The sequence below is a fragment of the Leuciscus leuciscus genome (assembly GCF_965113295.1).
Source record: "Leuciscus leuciscus genome assembly, chromosome: 22".
Lineage (NCBI taxonomy): Eukaryota > Metazoa > Chordata > Actinopteri > Cypriniformes > Leuciscidae > Leuciscus > Leuciscus leuciscus.
Genome location: NC_138746.1, coordinates 7,521,035 through 7,540,781, shown reverse-complemented (window position 1 = coordinate 7,540,781; position 19,747 = coordinate 7,521,035). Strand labels below are relative to the sequence as shown.

The window sequence follows — 19,747 nt, the reverse complement described above, 5'->3', positions numbered from 1 at the left end:
TGTGAACAACACACAGTGAAGAGAACACTTGGGTTACAACACAATGTTACGCACGATAAGGTGAAATAAAATGTTAAAATAATATGCACAAACAGAGCAATCAAATGCAGAAGGGCAGTTCCCAGCATGCACTGCGAAACATGCCAAATAAAAATAGAAAAAAATATAGCAACAAAAATATGGAAATCATAACCAAAATTTGAAGAAATTAAAAACAACAAGCTCGAACATCAGCCTCAGCAGCGAAACCATTGATACTGCTCTAATCCTTAAACTGATCAATCATTTCAGAGCCGAACGAATAGCCGGTTTCCGCGCTCGACTTTTATAGATCAACAACATTTTACGAAGAGATAGCTGTGAGGAGAACGTCACCTGATGAAAGGGGTGAATGCCTGCACTTCTCTTCAAACCAAGAGAGAACAGAGCTTGAGATGGACATGTGTAGTCCATATGGAGCCAGGGCTGCATCATCATTATGACTTGATGCAGGAGAACAATAATTAATTTAATTTGGCAACTCTTTAGCCAGTAACACCTCTTTAAACTACTGTAATTATTAAAAAACACTTCATTATGTAATTTTTCACAGCAATTTCCCAGCATATGCTGTAAGGCTTGGTATCGCTCAATGATAAGCAGATATCTAACACTAGGGGGACCAAATGTAAAAGGTTAAGAATCGACCATTGACGCCTATATTTCTTGATTGGTTAATTGTTACACATCACAAGAGTGGATCAGTTTTAATCTCTCTCATGAGGTTTGTTTCAGAGTGTTTGCTTTGACTACCTGCTTTTTCATTAATTAAACTGGAAAAATTTCTATACAAATAAATATGAATCAATGCAATATCCCAAGTGTCCAAGAACTGAAAAGAGGTTTAAGCAGCTTTTATGGCCAGTCAATGTGGTTTGTGATGGGCAAAATTTTTGCATATGAATTCTAAGTTAAACTATATTTCTGGGACCCAGCAACTCATGTTTTCCTCTGTAGAGGACAATTGGTTTCCCAATTTCCCAAAATGGTTTCCTGAGTGTAAAGATGCATTCTAGGCTTTATAGTGATACCAAATGTTTAGGGGTTCGGCCATTACAATTCAAAAAAACTTGTACGGAGTGTCTATTTACACCAAGTACAAATAGCCTGCCTTGTTGGCAGAGGCTATTTACACAAATTAGACTAACTTTATAACATTATAATAATATATACATTACACTGAAGTGCAAATATTATCTGCCACTATATGCACTAAGTATAAATAGCATCTAACTACTATTTACACTTAGTGCAAATAGCAGCTGCCATATTTTGTTATCATCAATCATAATTGGACACAGTTGGGAACACTCATTTTTGTCCATGTTTATAAAAATTGTGTAATGAATAAACAGAAAGTGAACGTTATATAAACAAATAATTCTGTAACATTTTATAACATATTTGAGAACTTAAATGGATAGTTCACCCAAAATGTAAATTCTGTCATCATTTCCTCACCCTCATGTCGTTCCAAACCCATATTAGTGTTGTTCTAATATTATTTATATATTCTATTATTCATATATTCTATTTCAGTTTTAGTTTCAGTACATGTTATTTAAACTTGTTATCAGTTAGTTGACAAGGCAACATTTCTAATTCCATCTAATATTTTTATTTTATTTTAGCTTTATTTTAATTAATGAAAATAATATAATAGTTTTAGTTAACAATGACAACACACAATACTTTTTGTGACACAAAAAGGGAAATTTGAAAGTCACTAAAATCTAAAAATGAATTTTTTTTTTAAAAATTCAGAAGAAAGACAGATTTGGAATGACGTGAGTTATGACAATTTACATTTTAGGGTGACTATCCATTTAAATGCAAAGTCTGGATCATGCATGTTTAGTTGAAGTTGACAAAAAACTGAGTCAAAGTGCTGGAAAACACTCATTTACATTAAACACCTATTAAATTCAGATTCTGCTAATTCATATTTACACTCTTGATCATTCAAAGACAATTAAATATATTTCAATTTAATTATGCCTTGATTTATTTTCCTCAACATACTTTTTTTTGGTCATATGTTTTTCATGCAGCATATTTTTTTCCTTCTTCTGCTGGGACCCAGGAGGTTATACATAAATACAAGTTTCTGTTAAATCTCAGCCTTATAACTAGCAGGAGAATGTTCAATGCAGTGAGCTGTCCAACATCACAGACTATACATCAAATTGTCAGCTATGCATGAATAGTTCCCCTACACACCTAAGCAGAAGTCAGGAAGCCAGATGACTGAACCTCCATTGATCTCACTCGTTTTAATGCGTTGTGAGAGCCATATCAGTAATGGCATTTCTACATGCCATTTCACCCTCTTTTCAACTCTTACTCCACGCATGCTCCTGCCAACACAGACCTGGTCTGACTGCTGCGGGGCAAGCGGTGCCGGCTCCACATACTTGGTGTGGCTTCGATTCTGGAGAGAAGCTCAGAGGAGGCGCATGAGCTCAGAGTTCACTCAGGGTTTATGTCAGTTTCATCTGCGCTCTAATAGAAACCACAGAGACCCCGGCCTGATCCAACAGAACGCTGCTCTATATTACAGTCATAGATCCAGATCTGATGGCTAAACATCACCAGAACACGCTGCTGACATAAACAGCCATCACAAACCTGGCTGTGGCATGGATTCAATAGCAGAGATTACACTTCAAACTACTGCAAGGCTCGATACGCCATGCCCATGACCGTAGTGTCAAGGCTCAAGACAAAAAGAAAAAGGAAAAAAAAATGACTAAAGAGCTATTGATTTCTAAACGGAAACATTTAAGCCAAATTACTTTTGTAGTTGACAAATTACAAAATCACTCATTAAAGATAGTTCACCTCAGTTCAGTGAGTGCACAGCGTCTTTAGCTTTTAACAAAAGACATGTGCTGTGTTAAAGGGACTATAGTATATGGACTTTGATTATGATATTTTTATATAAACTACTGTTATAAAGTTTTGGGGCGGTAAGATTAAAAAAAAAAAGTTTTTTGAAAGAAGTCCCTTATGCTCAACCAAGGCTGCATTTATTAGATAGAAAATTAAAATAAAAACATTAAAAACTGTAAAATTGTGATATAAATTATTTTATATTACAATTTAAAATAATTTTAAAATGTAATTTATTCCTGTGATGGCCAAGCTGAATTTTCAGCATCATTACATCAATACAGTTCTAATATGCTGATCTGGTGCTCAAGAAACATTCCTTATTATTACCAATGTTTTTTTTTTTTTCAGGATTCTTTGATGAACAATTTTTATTTCTTTTTTTACAGCATTTATTTGAAATATGTAGAAATGTTAACAATATAAATGTCTTTACTGTCACTTGCATGCTTCAATTTAACCCCAAACTTTTGAACAGTAGTGTACATATAACTTGATGCTGTCACTATAGTAATTTGTCCATCACAAACCACATTGATCATAAATACTGTTTAAGAATATTTCTGTTTGGAAAAAAAGAAAAGAAAAAAAGAAGAAAAAGAAAAATCCCACCAACTAGTCTTTACTCCCAAAGTTGTGTCACTTCACTATGATAAACAACCAATCATACTCTGATAATGGTTTAGACATAAACAAAAAACTACTTACAGTTCAGTTATTAACATTATCTGGTGATCTGGAAAAAAAAAAATCGCATATGGATACACTAATTTTTGCACACTAGATAATTATTATAATTTTATTTGTCATATTTGTGACCATTTTAGTCAATCTGGAACCCAGTTATTAAGCTAACAGATGGATCTGCATATTAAATAATTATGCAGAAAAGCAAAATGGAATAAAATAGACCTGGTTTCGCTGCTTCCAGGTTATTCCCACAAATATGATAAGAATACTTTTATTAATAATAATAATAATAACAATTTCAAAAATAATCCATAATCTTTAATTCAAGCTAAACTCTACACTTAACATTAGTATAATCAGCATTTATATAACATTTATGCAGCTTCCAAAGCTTATTCATAAACACCTACTCATGGACCGGGTTTTTTTTTTTTTTTTTCTTACTTGAGGCTCTTGTACTTTTGTGAGTTTATGCAGAATTAGACTCTAAACGTATGTATTTTGCACCAGCCTGAGCTTGTCGGAAATGTGCTGACAGTTGAAATAAATATCTCGACACATTTATTTCGAGGTGTCGTGATGTGTCCGTTCATGAGCACTCAGTCCCATGCATATTTAAACAATAAGGCAAAGCCTGGTGCCTGTCTCTCTGCTCGGCCAGAGAGCTGGAGCCTACTGTAATTGCAACCAGATGCATGCATAGCCAGAGAGAAAGAAAGCGAGAGAAAGAGAGAGGCTCAGCTCTTTTGACAAGGCCTTCTCTCAACACCAGACTGCGAATCCAAACGTGGGGCCGAGGCCAAACATAACATTTCATCAATCTTGTTTCACTGACAGCGAAACGGCATCAAACAAAGGGGCTCCTAATGACTTTCTCCCGGCTTAGTATTTGCCCTCAAATTCAGATGATGAAAGCCGGACGTGACCGTGGGCCTGTTTCACGCTGCGTAATGGGTTGGGAAATAGTGCGCACGCTAGACGGAGAGAGAGAGGGCTCTGGAACTTAGACGCGGGCGTTTGGGAGAATCGCTGTGCTGATGACAGGGCCGTGTTTGAGCCAGAAAACGAGTGGGGGGTGGGGGGGTTAAAATATCCACATTCACATTCAGGGGTCATCTTTGAAAAGGAAAAGAAAAAAACGGAACATGATAAAAGTACCAAGCGGGGCAAAAAAGCAAGCCAATTGCAATGGAGCAGCTCCAGTGCGAGAGCTGAGGCATCCAAGCATTCAGGGTGTGCGCTGACTGAAGATCAGGGCCAGAGTCATGTCACACGGAGATGAGGTTATGAGCCAGCAGTGACGCACAGCCAGAGAGGCTTTTCTCACTGCAGCATGCACAACCAAACAAACAAACAAACAAGCCAACAGACATCCATTCACAGAGAGCATGCGAGAGATGGATCAAGCATGACGAGTAGAACTCAAAGAACAGAAAATTGAATCAAACACAAGACAGTGATGACACTAAGTAAACAGCGTCTTGTATCTGAGCATCATAAAACTAGTTCTATGAGCTAATGATTTCATTTTCTATCATTTACTGTGCTCATTTATATTACAAATACGAAACAGACACCCATTCTACAGCAGCACATAACGGATGGAAAACCAACAGCAGTCACTGTAATGAAATTAAAATGCAGCAGATGTGTTACCAAAAAGAAGCCACAGACACAGAGCAAAGGGCATGGACATGTGGCTTCGATGGCCAAGGTCTCCAGTCACAGTGTGACTTTCATTTGTCCTATAATTTTTTTGGTCTGCACTAACCCCCCTCTCTATCTGAGAAGGGGGAGTTTGAGTCACACAACCACACCTGGTTCTGGATTTTGACTTACTTTCTGCCTCGTGTCGAGTTATAACTCCCTCCGTATTTCTTCCGATTAAGGATGAGAGCAGCAATTTCTGGCACGTAGCGAGCAAACATGGCCTACATGCATGGAACAGAAAAAGAAAAGGGCATGCAAAGAGGGGTTCTGCTGTGACCGAGGCCACAGAGGCACCTTGAATACTTACTTTCTGCCATTTACCGCACTATAGGAACCACCATATTTCTTGCGGTTTCCTATTAACTCTATGATTTCAGGGACGTAGCTGGCAAACATGGCCTAAGGAGAAGATGGGAGACAGAAGCAGAGGCTAAAAAAGAGTGCGGAGAGACCCGTCTGAGTCTGGATTTTTACCCCCAACCTCTGATGTGCAGAAATTGATAGGGACGCGTGTTTTGTCGGGGGAAAAAATTGTGTAGCTTGGTAAAATGTTAATCATTTTTCTTTAAAAGTTTTTTTTGTTTTTTTGTTTAACGTCCATTGTGCTTCTGAAAAGATCTGAAAGGATCTTTTTAATTGAGGGGGAAACAGAATAATGGACAAAAAGCCAACTTTGGAGACACTCCACTTTTTTTTATTTTCTTTTTTTTTTTATTGGTGCTGCCCATCTGTTTTCTCTGACAGCACAAAAAAAAATATCTCGTGAAAACGAAGAAAAAAACCTACATGCCATGTTTTGTCCAACAAACACTATTGCAGTGGCAAGTGTATTTGAATAGTCCAGCCTGATCGCCCACAGCTGCAAAGCACATTAAGACTCATTAGTGTGCTTTAAATGAGCTGGATGCGCTTTGCAAGATTGCAGCCTTGACTAAGTTCTGTTTTATCTCCACGCAGCATGTTACTAGAGATCTTAATCCCTGAGTTGTCAGCCTGACCTTCCGAAGAGAGTTGTGAGAGGCTCTTCACCCCTCTCTAGGGCCCTAATGAATTATGACATCTGTCTGATCAGACCTGACGGTTTACAACATTTCCATACTGAAGTCATTAATTGAACACCTGATATAAAGCAGAGCGATGATTATTTCCAGTCCTCCTCAAAAACAAAAAGAAATAGCAGATTGCTATGGAAACTTCTGGACAGCTGGAACGTTCTGTCCAGTGATAGGAATGGAGCGCATCTGTCCTGCGTTATGTTTATATGAACTTCACATGAGAGTTATTGAATGCCTGTGGATGATCTATACCCTGATCTTGAGTCTGTTAACCACCAAGACCCTAAGGCTGGACGGTATATATTGATTTTTGAATTCGTATAATTTCCTTGAATCATTTCTTTTTAGCTTTTCAAAATGACATCCCCTTAAAAACGTATTCACTGTAAAAAGTGAAAATGAGTTACCTTAAAGAACTATTTCTACCTGATCTGACCCATTCATTTCACAAGCGTAACCAAATGTATTCATGTTCACGCAGTAATATGATGAAACTATTCATCTGACATGAAAATTATTTTATAAAAGATGCCACAATATTTTTAGGTTCATTTAAAAAAAAAAAAAAAAGATTTTTCATATTATATTATTCATATTATTCTGTTCATGTGGAAAACGTCCTTTTTTAATTCGATTGTTACGGTATTTTATGTCTTATCGAATAATTATTATATAAATGAGAATAGGCCTATCTGAAAGGATTTGAATGATAGTATTTATTATATAATTATATATTTTTTTAAACTACACTTTTTTTAAACTAAACTTAAATGTTAATTGCAGTTTGAAACCGTAAACTGATCAAATCTAATTAAAATCGAACTAAATCTACTAATCCCAGCTGCTTATCTCTCATTTATTTGCCGTTCTCCTCTTCTAAATCAGTTCAACAAAAAATTCCTGCAAAACATACACAGCTAGTCTTCATCGGTGTTATTGCCATGTATATTTTTCTGTATCACCATCTGAAGTTGCGCTGGTGTAAATGCACTCTTTGAGTGTTTGTGGCTGCTGTTGCTATGGAGACGCTCAAGCAGGACTATGGGCCATCCGCCTGCCACTGTGTTTGTTGGAATTCGGGGAGGGAAACAGAAGGATGGGATCTCCTGAAACCGCAAAACTGTTTTAAGAGAATAGCAACAACATTATCGTCAAAATACATTCTTTAAAGACTATTTTAAATGTAATAAACATGAGTGGTAGTGTCATACAGCATCAACAAGAATTTACACAATACATGTACATTTCATCTTAACTTGGGCTGTAATGTTATAACAAGGTAATGGATTTTAAAGGCAGGGGTGCAAACGTTACAAAGACAGTGGACGTATACAATATGGTAAAAACAGTGTTATAATTTGGGCCATTATGAAGACTGTGGAAAGACGACAGTTATGAGAGTCAAATCACAGGAGTTGTCTTATTTTTACATGGTAGTTGGAGCAAGGCGTTTGCATGGGGTAGGGGAAGGGGTGCAGGATGGGTGCATTGAGTGCCAACAAGAGGAAAAGTGTTTTTACCAGACCACCAAGAATGAAGAAGACCATGAAAAGGCGTCCAAGAGTGGTTCTTGCATAGACGTCTCCATATCCCACAGTGGACATAGTGACCATTAATAAGTACACACATTCCCAATATGAGAGCGGTTGAGAGTTTTGAAAGTTTTCCCATGGATCCCCTGAGTTTTCCACCTGCAGTGGAGAGGAGAGCAAAGAGAGAATTACTGAGCGATCAAAACACGATCCTCTACAGCCATCTAGTGTCCATAGAGGAAATCACAAAAATGTATTGTGAGAGAAACCAAACTGAGGATTTAGTGGCAATCAGAGTCTTTACTGCCATCTAGTGGCACAGATGTCCTCTGGCACATCCTGATTAAAAAAATAAATAATAATAATAATAAAAACACGGAAAAGGAACAACAAAACACCAAACCTTTAGATGAAATACAACACAAACCATATACGGCACAAAGGGACAGACGTGGCGATCGTTTAGGAGCTTTTTCCTCCCACGAATCTGCACGTGCACTCCTTTCTTTGTCAGTTTCTCCTGGGGCATAGGGAGAGGGGGGGCGTGTGTGTGTTTTTTCACTCACCAGATGAATGAATCCTGCAGCAGTGAGCCATGTGCTTATGAAGATGGAACACAGGTTCACCAGCTTGATGGAATTACTGTGAGAGACGAGAGTTACATCAAACCTCTCAAAGTGAAACGCATCACACTGACGTACAGATCAGTCAGTCATCTACTGAGCCCAACACACACACGAGCGGGCCGCTTCCAGCCACGCCTTGCCGTAACGCTGCTCACTGGGAGTGAACACACAAGTTATCAGCAAACAAACCAGAAGACAGTGGGATTCCGAGGATGACCAGCGCATATCTGAAGAGGCGTTCACACTGTTGGTTTCTACTCTACAGCGTGTCAGGGGGTGGACTGCATGCTAGTTCTCTCAATGGTAGTCGGCACATCATGTCGCTGTGCGTTTTGTGTAAAGACGACCCCAACTTTGTTATGTCGGCAACGGTCCTGATGCTCATGTCACCTCAAATTGCTACTCTCACTGAAAATGAAAGACTTCTGGTCACTGCAAATCGCCGTCAATGTGAACACCCCTCCTTTAGCAGCCAATGAGAGAAAATGCAGTGGTGGAAATGTAACGTCCTGTTGACAGCTGTGTCAGTTCAGTGTGATATATCGGAGCAATTTCCCCCGAATGAAAAACGAGATAGCAGCTAAAATAAATGAAACGTCCAGCGGTTTTACAACCACTGAGTTGGGTGCTGACTGCTTCTTCCCCACTTCCTTTCTGATTCATTGACTTTTTTTTTCTTTTTTTTACGAAATACCATGAGATCTGTCATGTGTGTGACAGCCTGCCGGAGGAGGAATCAATCAGAGGCCTGTCTGCTTCATACTCTTGCATTCATCAGGGTGGATGGCGGCCCTGTTCTCTTACCTACAGCACACTAAAGTGTGGGATTAATGTAAAACATTCGGAGCAGACTTCTGGGTCAAGTCTGGGTAAGTGAAGGAACGGACATCGGAGACCGTACAGACTGTGTGTTGATGCCAGCGGAGTGGAGCTTTTGAAACGGACAGTGAGAGAGATGCGTGATAATGTCGTCGGCCTTACCTTGTTTTTAAGATATTCAAAAACTGTAAAATTTCAGAGAACTGTATCAATCTCAAGGCTCTTAGAAACCTCAGACCTACAAGAGAGAAGAAAAGCAGAAAAGAATGAATAAAAAATTGTTATTGTAAAGCAATCTGTATGTTCAGAATGAAACACCAACTTATGGCATACTAGATTCTACATTTGTTTTTAAAGACCCCATGAATGGCTAGTCGAGCTCAGTTTTCTTTCTGGCATTGATGTGTTTAAAGTTGGGGTGGAACATATCAAAAGGGATATATTTTTTTAATTGTTGTTTTTATTATTATTATTATTATTATTATTATTACTACTACTATTGTCAAAAATCACAGCCATGCACTAAAGATTTGTATTAGTGTTCCTTGCTCGTATTTTTAAACCTTAAATTTTTATGTATATCCGCAAAAAAAGTTCTTAGATACATTTTAGCAGGGTGAGGAGGACCTCATAATAACAGTACAAAAAGTCAGAATAATAAAAATGTATGAGTCTGACTCTGAATGTGAATCAATCATGCAATGATAAACATGTCAAACAGCAGTATAATGCTTCAACGGTCATTGGCATATTACACACAACTATCATCACACAAATTTCAATGTAATGTTAAAATTACTACATTTTAGTAGCTCAGTCATTTAATGAGTCATCAATAAAACAGAGTTTCAGTCCATTTATTCTTCTGGAAAAGGGAAGGTCAAGCACATTGTATTGTGAGTTACAATAATCCATGAAGTGTACTCTGCATTCTGGCAAATATGGTTTGTTCAGATATTTTCTGCATAGTGTGCAAACACTGCATTCCTAGTAATAGTATGGTACTTTGCCATTCCTAACATACAAATTTGCCAATCTGAACATCTCATATTTTAAAATCCCCAACAAAAGTGTAGACATCTTATGAAAACATGTCTAGGACAATGATTTTTTTACAGTAATATTAATCATTACAGTAATATATATATATATATATAATTTTGATGTATTTATTTATTTTATTTGTATTTATTAATCATTTTAAACAATTAATTATGCAAATAAACATGTAATTTATTTTAAGCAAAACTACTGACACAACATGACCATTTAGTTTAAGCAAAAATTACTTTAAGCAAAATTTTAAGCAAAGATATTGTTCCTCATACTTTTTAAAAATATCTGAAATATGACCTGGGCATGTCCCTGAGCTGTTTTGGTTGTTGTTATGTATTGCAATCAGTTGTTAAGCATGTATTATTTTAACAATTTATTTAGAGCTTAGAGTAGAGAAAGAAGAGCCATGGAACAATCACACGTATGTACGTGTGTGTGTGTGTGTGTGTGTGTGTGAGTGTATCAGGAAGCAGATTAGAGAACAACATCACCTGCTTCAGCAGACTTCTTACATAAACATCATTTTTGTCCTGCTTTCAGCCTCAAAAACATCATCTATTCAGAAGCACATCACAACATCTTAGTTTTGTACATTCCAAATTTGTACAAATAATTACTCAATGTTCTTTAACCTGTTGAACCTTCCTCCTTTTTGAGCCAAAACCATGACAATGTTGAACAACGATGATGTAGGGCAGATCTGGCGAAATCTGACGTAAACAATGGATTATATGATATATTTTGTCAACATTTCACAGATTTAACACTTTTGGACAGAAAGTGCTATTGGATGCTTTTCAATGGACGATTGACTTGAACAATTTACCCAAGTGTAATGGATTGGATTCATCTCGCGATCACAGTTTCATCAGTCTTATTTAGATTCTGCATGTTTTCATTTGTATTTCTGATCGAAATTACTATATTACTGTTGCTGAAGCATTTCTATCATAAAACATAGAACAGATACTGACGCTAAACCCATAGGCCTTTCAATATATAATTTGTCAACATTTGTGTGAAGTCGGGCCAGAGAGCGGGGATCAGGTCCTGACAGGATTCACGCTTTCTCTTTGTAGAAATATTTGACTTCAAGTTTGAGGTTATCTTCAGCAACAGGAAACAAAAACACCTCAGTAAAACTTCTTACAGTCATTAAGGGAAAAATTAAAACAGCACAGTTACAGCAAATACAGTCTTAAACTAAATAGAAGTTCCCCAGAAAGGATGTCTTACCCCATTTAGACAGCACATGGAGGCAGTAAAAAAAAGAGCCCTGACTGTCACTCCTGCCATCTCCAGTCTGGCCTGGGCCCAACTTCACACGGTAACCGTTCTGAAACAGCTCACCACACGACTTTTTGCGCCGTACGCTCTCTTGAACGGTTTCCGTGACCAGAGCACCCCGCGGGCCCCGAAACACTAGCAGCTTGCTGGAGATCATGATTCTGAGATCCTCAGAGTTGATTCTGTGATCCTACTCCTTTATAAATCCAGATATGTACTGTAGAATCTGATGTTTCCTCAGAACTTCTAAAATGTGCAACCTCCGATTTTCTTGATAAAAAAAAAAAAAAATCTAATATGGACTCAGAGAAAAAGAGATAGAGCGTAGAGCTCATAGAGCGTGAACAGGAATGTGTCTAAAAGACTGTTTAACAATACTAAAAACCCTTCAAGCTTAGACTGAGACACCTGTCATTGGATGAAAATCTGATTGCAGCCACAATCTCTGACGTATTTGGTCTGATCTTTTCAATATTAAATTCCCACGCACGTATCTTGCCTTTGATCCCCTCTCTGTTTAAGCGAGGTGACTAGCTTTTGTATACACTGAACCCTTCTAGAGATTTAGATCTGTTCAAATGAAAACGGAAATGGAAAGAGAAAAAAACAATCCTGAATTAATCACTGGGGTTTTACTTGAGGTTTTTTATTTGTTTACTTTTATTTTACTGATAACTGTAATGCTGTACAGTAGGATTGTTCTGCTCGAAATTTCATAGCAATAACAGCTTTCTAAGTAAGTGAAGTGGCGTAATCCTGCTGTTGAGCTCATCTATATTCACTGTACTTCAAAGGTGTCATAAAAGAAGATATTTTGATTTGTTAATAACCAAACAGTTTAGGTGACCACTGACTTTCATTACAGGGAAGAACACTAATTTCTCAAAATATGTGTTGTTGTTGTTGTTGTTGTTCAGCAGAAGAAAGTAACTCATACAGGTTTGAAATGACATGAGAGTGAGTAAAAGATTAGATATTTTTTTTTTGGCTGAACGATTCCTTTAAGGCATCAGGAACGCTCCTGATACAAAAGCTGCTTCAAAAGTTAGGCTGTTGTCAACATTATGTTGCCGACTAAGATCTCATGGAACTCTTTTTTTTGACAACATTCTAAGGCAGCTTCGCACGTATCCTTTCAAGAGAAGACAATCCAATAATGTACAGTGACAAGCTCAGTGCTAACAATGAATCCAAGATGGCAGACAAAAAAAATCATTATAGACATACTTTAAATTTATTCAATACCACCAAATATCAAAATAAGTCATTAAAGTATTAAATATAATTTTAAAACCTGACTATTTTACACAATATGTATGTGCCAAGTCTTGTTATACTAGCGGAGCAACATATTATTTCTAATTCTCATTAAGTCTACTGTGCACTTTGCCCTTAAGTCACTTAAGGGGAAATATGTACAAATTTTAATGTATTCATCGCTTTTTTGTGCCAATGTGTGAACAGTTTGTAGCGAAACTTAAAAACCGAGACCTTCCTCGACGTACTAGGGTGTCTGTGAAATATATATATATATATATTGTATGTGTATATATTCTTCCTTGTGCTTTATTTCCGAGAAATTAGAATGAGACTATTTTAATTAGATCTTTTTCTTTAGAAATTAGATTTCTGTTTAATCTGCTTGGCAACTATGGCTGCTTGTTTGAGATGATGATTTGTCTAAATTACAGAAAAAGACCTAAGGCGGCAACAGACAACAGAGCAAGACACTTGATTTAACTCTACATTCAGCCACACTGGTATCTACATTGTGCATCAGTAATTTCCCATGATCCTTAGGTGAACCTGATAGCATGTTTCTGTCTCAGCAGCTGAAAGGCCCGTGGCACAGGATCCAGGAGAGTAGGCTAGTGCTGTGCACTGAAGCAGGCTTAATGGACATGTGTAGTATGGGCAGATGCTCATTCAGACCATTTCATTCACATCTGCAGGCCCACAGACCAACAGCATGTCACGTGTGTTACAGTCACAAACCACTGGTTCTTTTTCTCAATCAGGGAATACTGAACATGTTTAAAGGGGATAAAGGGCCGCCGGGATTATTCGTCCCTCGTTTCTCCCAGAATGCATCCGTGCAGGCATGTACTGAAGCCTGCCATGTGAGAGAGGGTTTTATATATGAAAGAGGCTTAAAGCTCAAATTAGTTTCCTTCACTGATTTTTCTTCTTCTGGCCATGCGATGGCTCTTATTCCTAACCGAGAATCTTCTAGTTCCAGTAGTGTGGCACAATACTGCTTCAAACCACCAGATGGCAGTAGTAGGCCTACTTAATATCAACATCATCGGGGATGGACTGGGACCACTGATGGTGAGAATCAACCACCACAAACTCCATCAGAAAACAAATAACTTTGATATACATCTACTAAATTACATTTGCAGAAATTGATTTATTAAAATGAAAAGTTGTATAGATTAGACCACTGCGAATGTTACCACTTACATATGCAAGTACTCTACTACTGACATGGTATTAGTAAATACTACTTTCTTACTTTTGTATTATTATTGCGTACATTTGTTTGTTTGTTTAAACCCTGGTGCAAATGTATCATACGAGCAAACAAAAACAAAGTTACGCATGATGTCCACCTCCAAAGAGAAAAACTTTTGAACTTTCTATTCATCAAATAATAGTGGAATAATTTTGATTTCTGCAGGATTATGTGACACTGAAGACTGCTTTGCCTTGACAGAAATACATTACATTTTAAAATATATAAACATAGAACACCTTTATTTTAAATTCTAATAATATTTCACTATACTAGTGTTTTTACTGTATTTTCTATCAAATAAACGCAGCTTTGGTGAGAATGAGAGACTTGTTTCAAAGACATAAAAAAATCTTTTGAACGGTAATGTGTATTTAACACAATTCTAAATTAGAATGTTTCATTTGGTTTAAAATGGTTTGTAGCTCCAAGCTTTATCACATGTCATTCAGGCAAACCCCCCTTCAAAAGAGAAGTACGGAAAAGACTACAGTACATCACTGAAGCAGAGCATTTTAATGGCCCTGGAAATAACAATAAAATCTAGAGTGAACCTAGGAATCTCCCTCTATATACATACCCTCTATTAATATGCACAAGATCTCCTCACATAAGACACTGTGATTAATGCCTTCTTTTCCCAGACCGACACAGCTTTTGTAAGAGGACTTTAACAAAACAAAACGTCTCCATTTCAGAGTCAAGTACGTGTTGTTAATTGATTGCAAAGATGAAGGAAGCTAGTGTAAGACTGGAGAAACTGGAAGAGGCTTACACTAGTGTGGTATAAGAGCCTCGTGCTAATCCATACATAACACTTGTGTTTAAAAATATTCTCCTGCACTGCTTTGAGAAGATTCATTTCTATTTCCCAGAAGAGGGTCTCTGCATACCTTTCAAATTTTGCGTTAGTCAAAACATTGCTTTAAATCAAGGTCCAATTTTCAGAGCGGGAATGGTATAGCCAAGGTTCACTCATGTGCCAGGGTCTTTGACAGTCCCTACAGCAGATTTAATTATGATCCATCATAGTTTCCTTTACAGAGTGGGACCGGAATACAATAGTTCTTGGAAATGTGTGTGAAATGTTTTGAATTGAAATATTTAAAGCTTAAAAATACAATGCATTAAAATGCAAGCATGGTTAGTTAGTTAGCTTTTTTGTTTCAAAAACATTTTGTCATTAATTTTCTTCCTTACATTTGGCTTTAGTTTATATGTGTTACATGACACATTTACAACAGGGTTTCAACAAACAACTAGCAATGTACCAAACACTTTATAAAACGGTCTGATTATGATTTGCCCTGGTGGAAATTTAGATCAGGATAGTTGGTCAGTGCTTGCTCCCGAGGGCCTGACAATTCCTCAATGTTTATTATGCTGTTTGTTCTCAAAAAGCTCTTTTCGCTGAGATTAATATACCTCTGATCTGCTGTATATCATCATTATGTAACATATGACCACTGTAGTTCCCTCCATTCAGAGTTTGCTGATGGTGTAGGACACGTGGCTCATGTTGCTCCAGATTTCATATGCCGGCTGTTTCACAGTCTTTCATCATGTCTGAGAATTTGTCTCTCTGTTCTGTGAGAGCACTCTTTGGTCTTTGAGATGGCTTTATTCTGCAAGACAGGCCCATACCATGTCCCCAAAAGTACCAGGAGCACATTCATTCTGTGTTTCATATCCATACTTCACATGTTTACTAGGTATGGTGCAGAGTGTGTTTTGTCCACTGGAGGGCTCTAGCTGAGTTTAACAAGCTTTGAATACATTTTAAACAGTATTACATCAACGTGCATCAAATGTAAATGACACATAACATTTATTCATGTGATGGTAGAGCTGAATTTTCAGCATCATTACTCCACTCTTCACTGTCAAATGATCCTTCAGAAATCATTCTGATCATTTGCTCCTCAAGAAACATTATTATCAATGTTGAACACAGTTCATATTTATGTGGAAACTAATAAATTTCAGAATTCTTTGAAGAATAGAAAATTCTAAAGAACAGCATTTATTTGAAATAGAAATCTGTCTTTACTTTAACTTTTAAACAATTTAATATTTCCAAAAAAATATCCTGACTCCTTTTGAATGGTAGTGTAGAGTATATACTGCCTTTAAAGTTTAGCATAATTGGGAATTTGTCCAAATCTCAATTGTTTATTATAGATAATAAATTCATTTGACCTTTCACAACTCTTTCAGTTGGTTTTGACAGCTTAAGAAAAGGAAAACTGAAGCTGGAGTCTAGTTTCTTCTGATTAAAATTCTACATCCCATAGATATTTTAATCACGATGCTTCTACAAGTGTCAACGCTGTTGTGTAAATAGTAGACGACAATGCCAGAAATTGTGGACGTGTGAAATGACATCTGTGAAGTTAGGAAACACACTCTGATTACAAAATTGGTCTGCCTCCAAACCATTATACTCCTAATGGTTTCGAGCTTTTAACGAGCTCACTGCTCAAACTTCCTCAGCATTTGGACTGCACGGGCAAGTCCTCATCTGTTTACATATGCCGCTCAGCCAAACAGCTGTTATTAGGGGGATGTTGATAGCAGCTTTTATTTGATTTTCATTTAAAGGCTCGGTAGGGAGGAACGCCATTAAAATTACACATTTTTTTATGAACTTCTGCTTTTCTAATGCATTATTCAAACAGCACCATGGCAGAAGATGACAGTTCTCTAAAGCTGGCTACCGAAGTACTTAATTATTAACTACTGTTTTTTGATGCGTTTAAGGAAGGGCGGCTTTCTTTTTACAGTTGTTTTGGAAAGCACCAATGACACAGGTGGCGTAACGGTTATTAACGAGTGTGTTTACATTGACTGTACATTCACTAGTGTAAAGCAGAGATGTTTTCCTAACCTCTTTGGAAACAGGATACACAGGCACACACACACATAACACACACCAATCACTTTACACCGTAGTCGTGTCTTACCTGTCACTCACCCCAACTTTGACACAAACGTATTGTGATGGGAAATCATTACCATCAAACCGAGGACGCTTACTCGCCCCACTGGCTACTCAAAAGTAAGCCTTATACAGAAACGTACACCTTCCCTCTTCCAAATCTCACCTTTTTGTAAAAGGTGAGATTTAAAAAGCTAGTCCATTCTGGCTTATGTTGGTCAGTGTGCCTCTCGCAGGTTGAGAAGCCTGGTGATGCTATTATCCCAGCATAATTCAAGCCCAAAGTCATCTCACGTTCTTAATACTCTTCTCATCCTTTCTTCACATAAGCCACACGGCCATCTTTGCAGTTTGCCAAATTTCCGAGCCATGACATTTTGTAGCTATTCTTGGGTTTCCCACGACAGAGAGTGACAACAAACCATGGCAGCTTGGCTTAATAATCAAAAAAAATCTCCTGTTCAAACATTTTCCCTGGTCTCATCATCAGTTTGGCCTTTGTCTCCTCTATCTATAGTTTGAGCTGTTTCTGTGACTGCTGCCCCGTGGTTCAGGGTCTGACAAGAGGGTCAGGAGAGGGAAAGGGGAGTGAGGAGTGTTTGGAGACTTACCCAGCCAGCTCCTGTTCAGATAAACTGACACAAACACGGGCGGTACGGTGAAGAAGTCCACCACTGAGTTCACCTCCAACCAGAACCACAGCTTATCATTGGCTGCTATGAACTGGAAGATGATGAAATGGACAATGGGTCAATATTACATCGTTTTAAAGGGGATCATATTTTAGAATGAAAAAAGTCTGGTCAAGCATTAAAAGTTATTGGTGACAAAAAAATTATTACTGGGTGTGCAGAATGTGATAGAAATATGTTGAGCATGAAATATGTACTTACACGCAGGCCAAAGTAGAGTAAGAAGAACACATTGAATGCCATGTCAATTTGTAATGTGAAGTCTTTGTAGAAATTCTGACAGGATTCTATAGGACTATGGAGAAAGAAAAATAAATAAATGTTAATTCAATTTCAAACAGATTCATGATTTAATTGGCATGGAAATAAAGTCAAAATGCAAACTTAATCTGAATGGTCCTAAAAATAGTTTTGTTTTGTTTTTTAGGCAAAATGTATTTTCTTTTCTTTCTGATTATAAATACATAATCTAATTATAAATATGCACATATAATATAAAACACACCATGTAACATTATCAAATTTGCCTTTTTGTCATACTTTTCCGGACTATATATTTATATATACTGCTCTTATATAACCTACATAAAAGTTTGCATAAATAATACAATATTCATTTGCATGATAGTGATATATAGTTGGTTGTATCTATATACATTGGTTCTGTACGAAGTACAATGACAATAAAATGTAAAAAATTAGTTGGAGTTAAACGTGTTTTAAATCAGGATGTCTTGAAAAAACAAACATGAATAGTTTATGACAATTACAATTATTAACAGGAAAATACAACTTATGATATAATGTACCATGAATGCATTGCATTATAATACCTTTTTAATACATTATATATCATTGCATCCCAGCAAGTTAAAAACATCTCTAGAATTTTGACACTCAGTCAAGACATCAGGAACGCTGAAAGACACTGATATGACTCAAGACTGTCTTAAAGCACCAGTTGCCTTTATCAGTTAGAATTAAATATATATAAAATATATAACAGCATTTCTGATTTATTCAGTACAACTGGGATGGTTAACTCAACTGTTGAATGGTTCAATTAATTAAAAGGCTTCATTTCATAAACCAAAAGCCTTTGAGCTGAGGTTAATGTGGTGCTGCCCTTTCACTGGCATTATCTCATGTAGGATGTAATTTAGAGACCAGCCTTGAAATTCAATAGACATAAATAATATGAAACTAAAGAAAAGACAGCCAAATTAAGGGAAAAGGGGCCCATAATGCATGTTTAACTAGCTACTTTTGGCCTTAAAGTGATAGTTCACCCAAAAATTAAAATGTGCTAATAATTTGCTCACCCTTAGGCCATTCAAAATGTAAGTGACTTTTTACTTCAGGAGAACAGTAAAGAAGAGTTTTGCCTGAAACCGTGGTGCTTCGTGATTCATATAATACAATATAAGTCAATGGCTACTCTGACTTTGAGAGTCAAAAAAACATATACAGGCAAAACAATGAGGTCTTATGAAGCAAAACTGTCTGTGAATCTGAAAATGATTTACATGTATTAAAATTAGGGCTGTTTTCAGTTTAACATGTTAAAAATATTTAAAGCAATTAATGCAGCATCCGTTTTTTGAATCATCCGTTGGCTAGCATTACATTAAATGACTATGCTCTTATTAATGCAAATGCTTTTAAACCATTCAAGCACTATAAGACACAAAAGAGAACGCAGTGCGGTACTGGTGTGCAGGCACGTGCAGAGGGGGGGGCGTTGGGTGCTCGAGCACCTGCCCTTTTGCCCCTTGGTGCCCAAAGTGCCCTTTTGTCAAGGCAAAATTTCCTCTCCTTTTTTTGTAATTAAAGGCCCTTTTGTGGATGCCTGCCCAATCTAACTATTAGTCAAATTAATGAATAATAATTTAT

General features: G+C 37.0%; 1 protein-coding gene across 8 annotated transcripts in view; it reads right to left on the bottom strand.

Moving 5' to 3' along the window:
* The window catches only part of kcnma1a (potassium large conductance calcium-activated channel, subfamily M, alpha member 1a), a 180,963-nt gene that overhangs the window by 57,941 nt on the left and 103,275 nt on the right, over positions 1-19,747 (bottom strand). For 7 of the 8 annotated variants that reach the window (XM_082153978.1, XM_082153982.1, XM_082153980.1 and 4 more), the window contains exons 5-10: positions 18,056-18,149; positions 17,774-17,885; positions 9,526-9,601; positions 8,485-8,560; positions 7,907-8,077; positions 5,639-5,730 (exon numbers count right to left, since the gene is read on the bottom strand). In XM_082153978.1, coding sequence (XP_082010104.1) covers positions 5,639-5,730; positions 7,907-8,077; positions 8,485-8,560; positions 9,526-9,601; positions 17,774-17,885; positions 18,056-18,149 — 621 coding nt within the window. Of the gene's footprint in view, positions 1-5,460; positions 5,553-5,638; positions 5,731-7,906; positions 8,078-8,484; positions 8,561-9,525; positions 9,602-17,773; positions 17,886-18,055; positions 18,150-19,747 lie in introns of all 8 variants that reach the window. The other variant, XM_082153979.1, reaches the window with a different exon arrangement.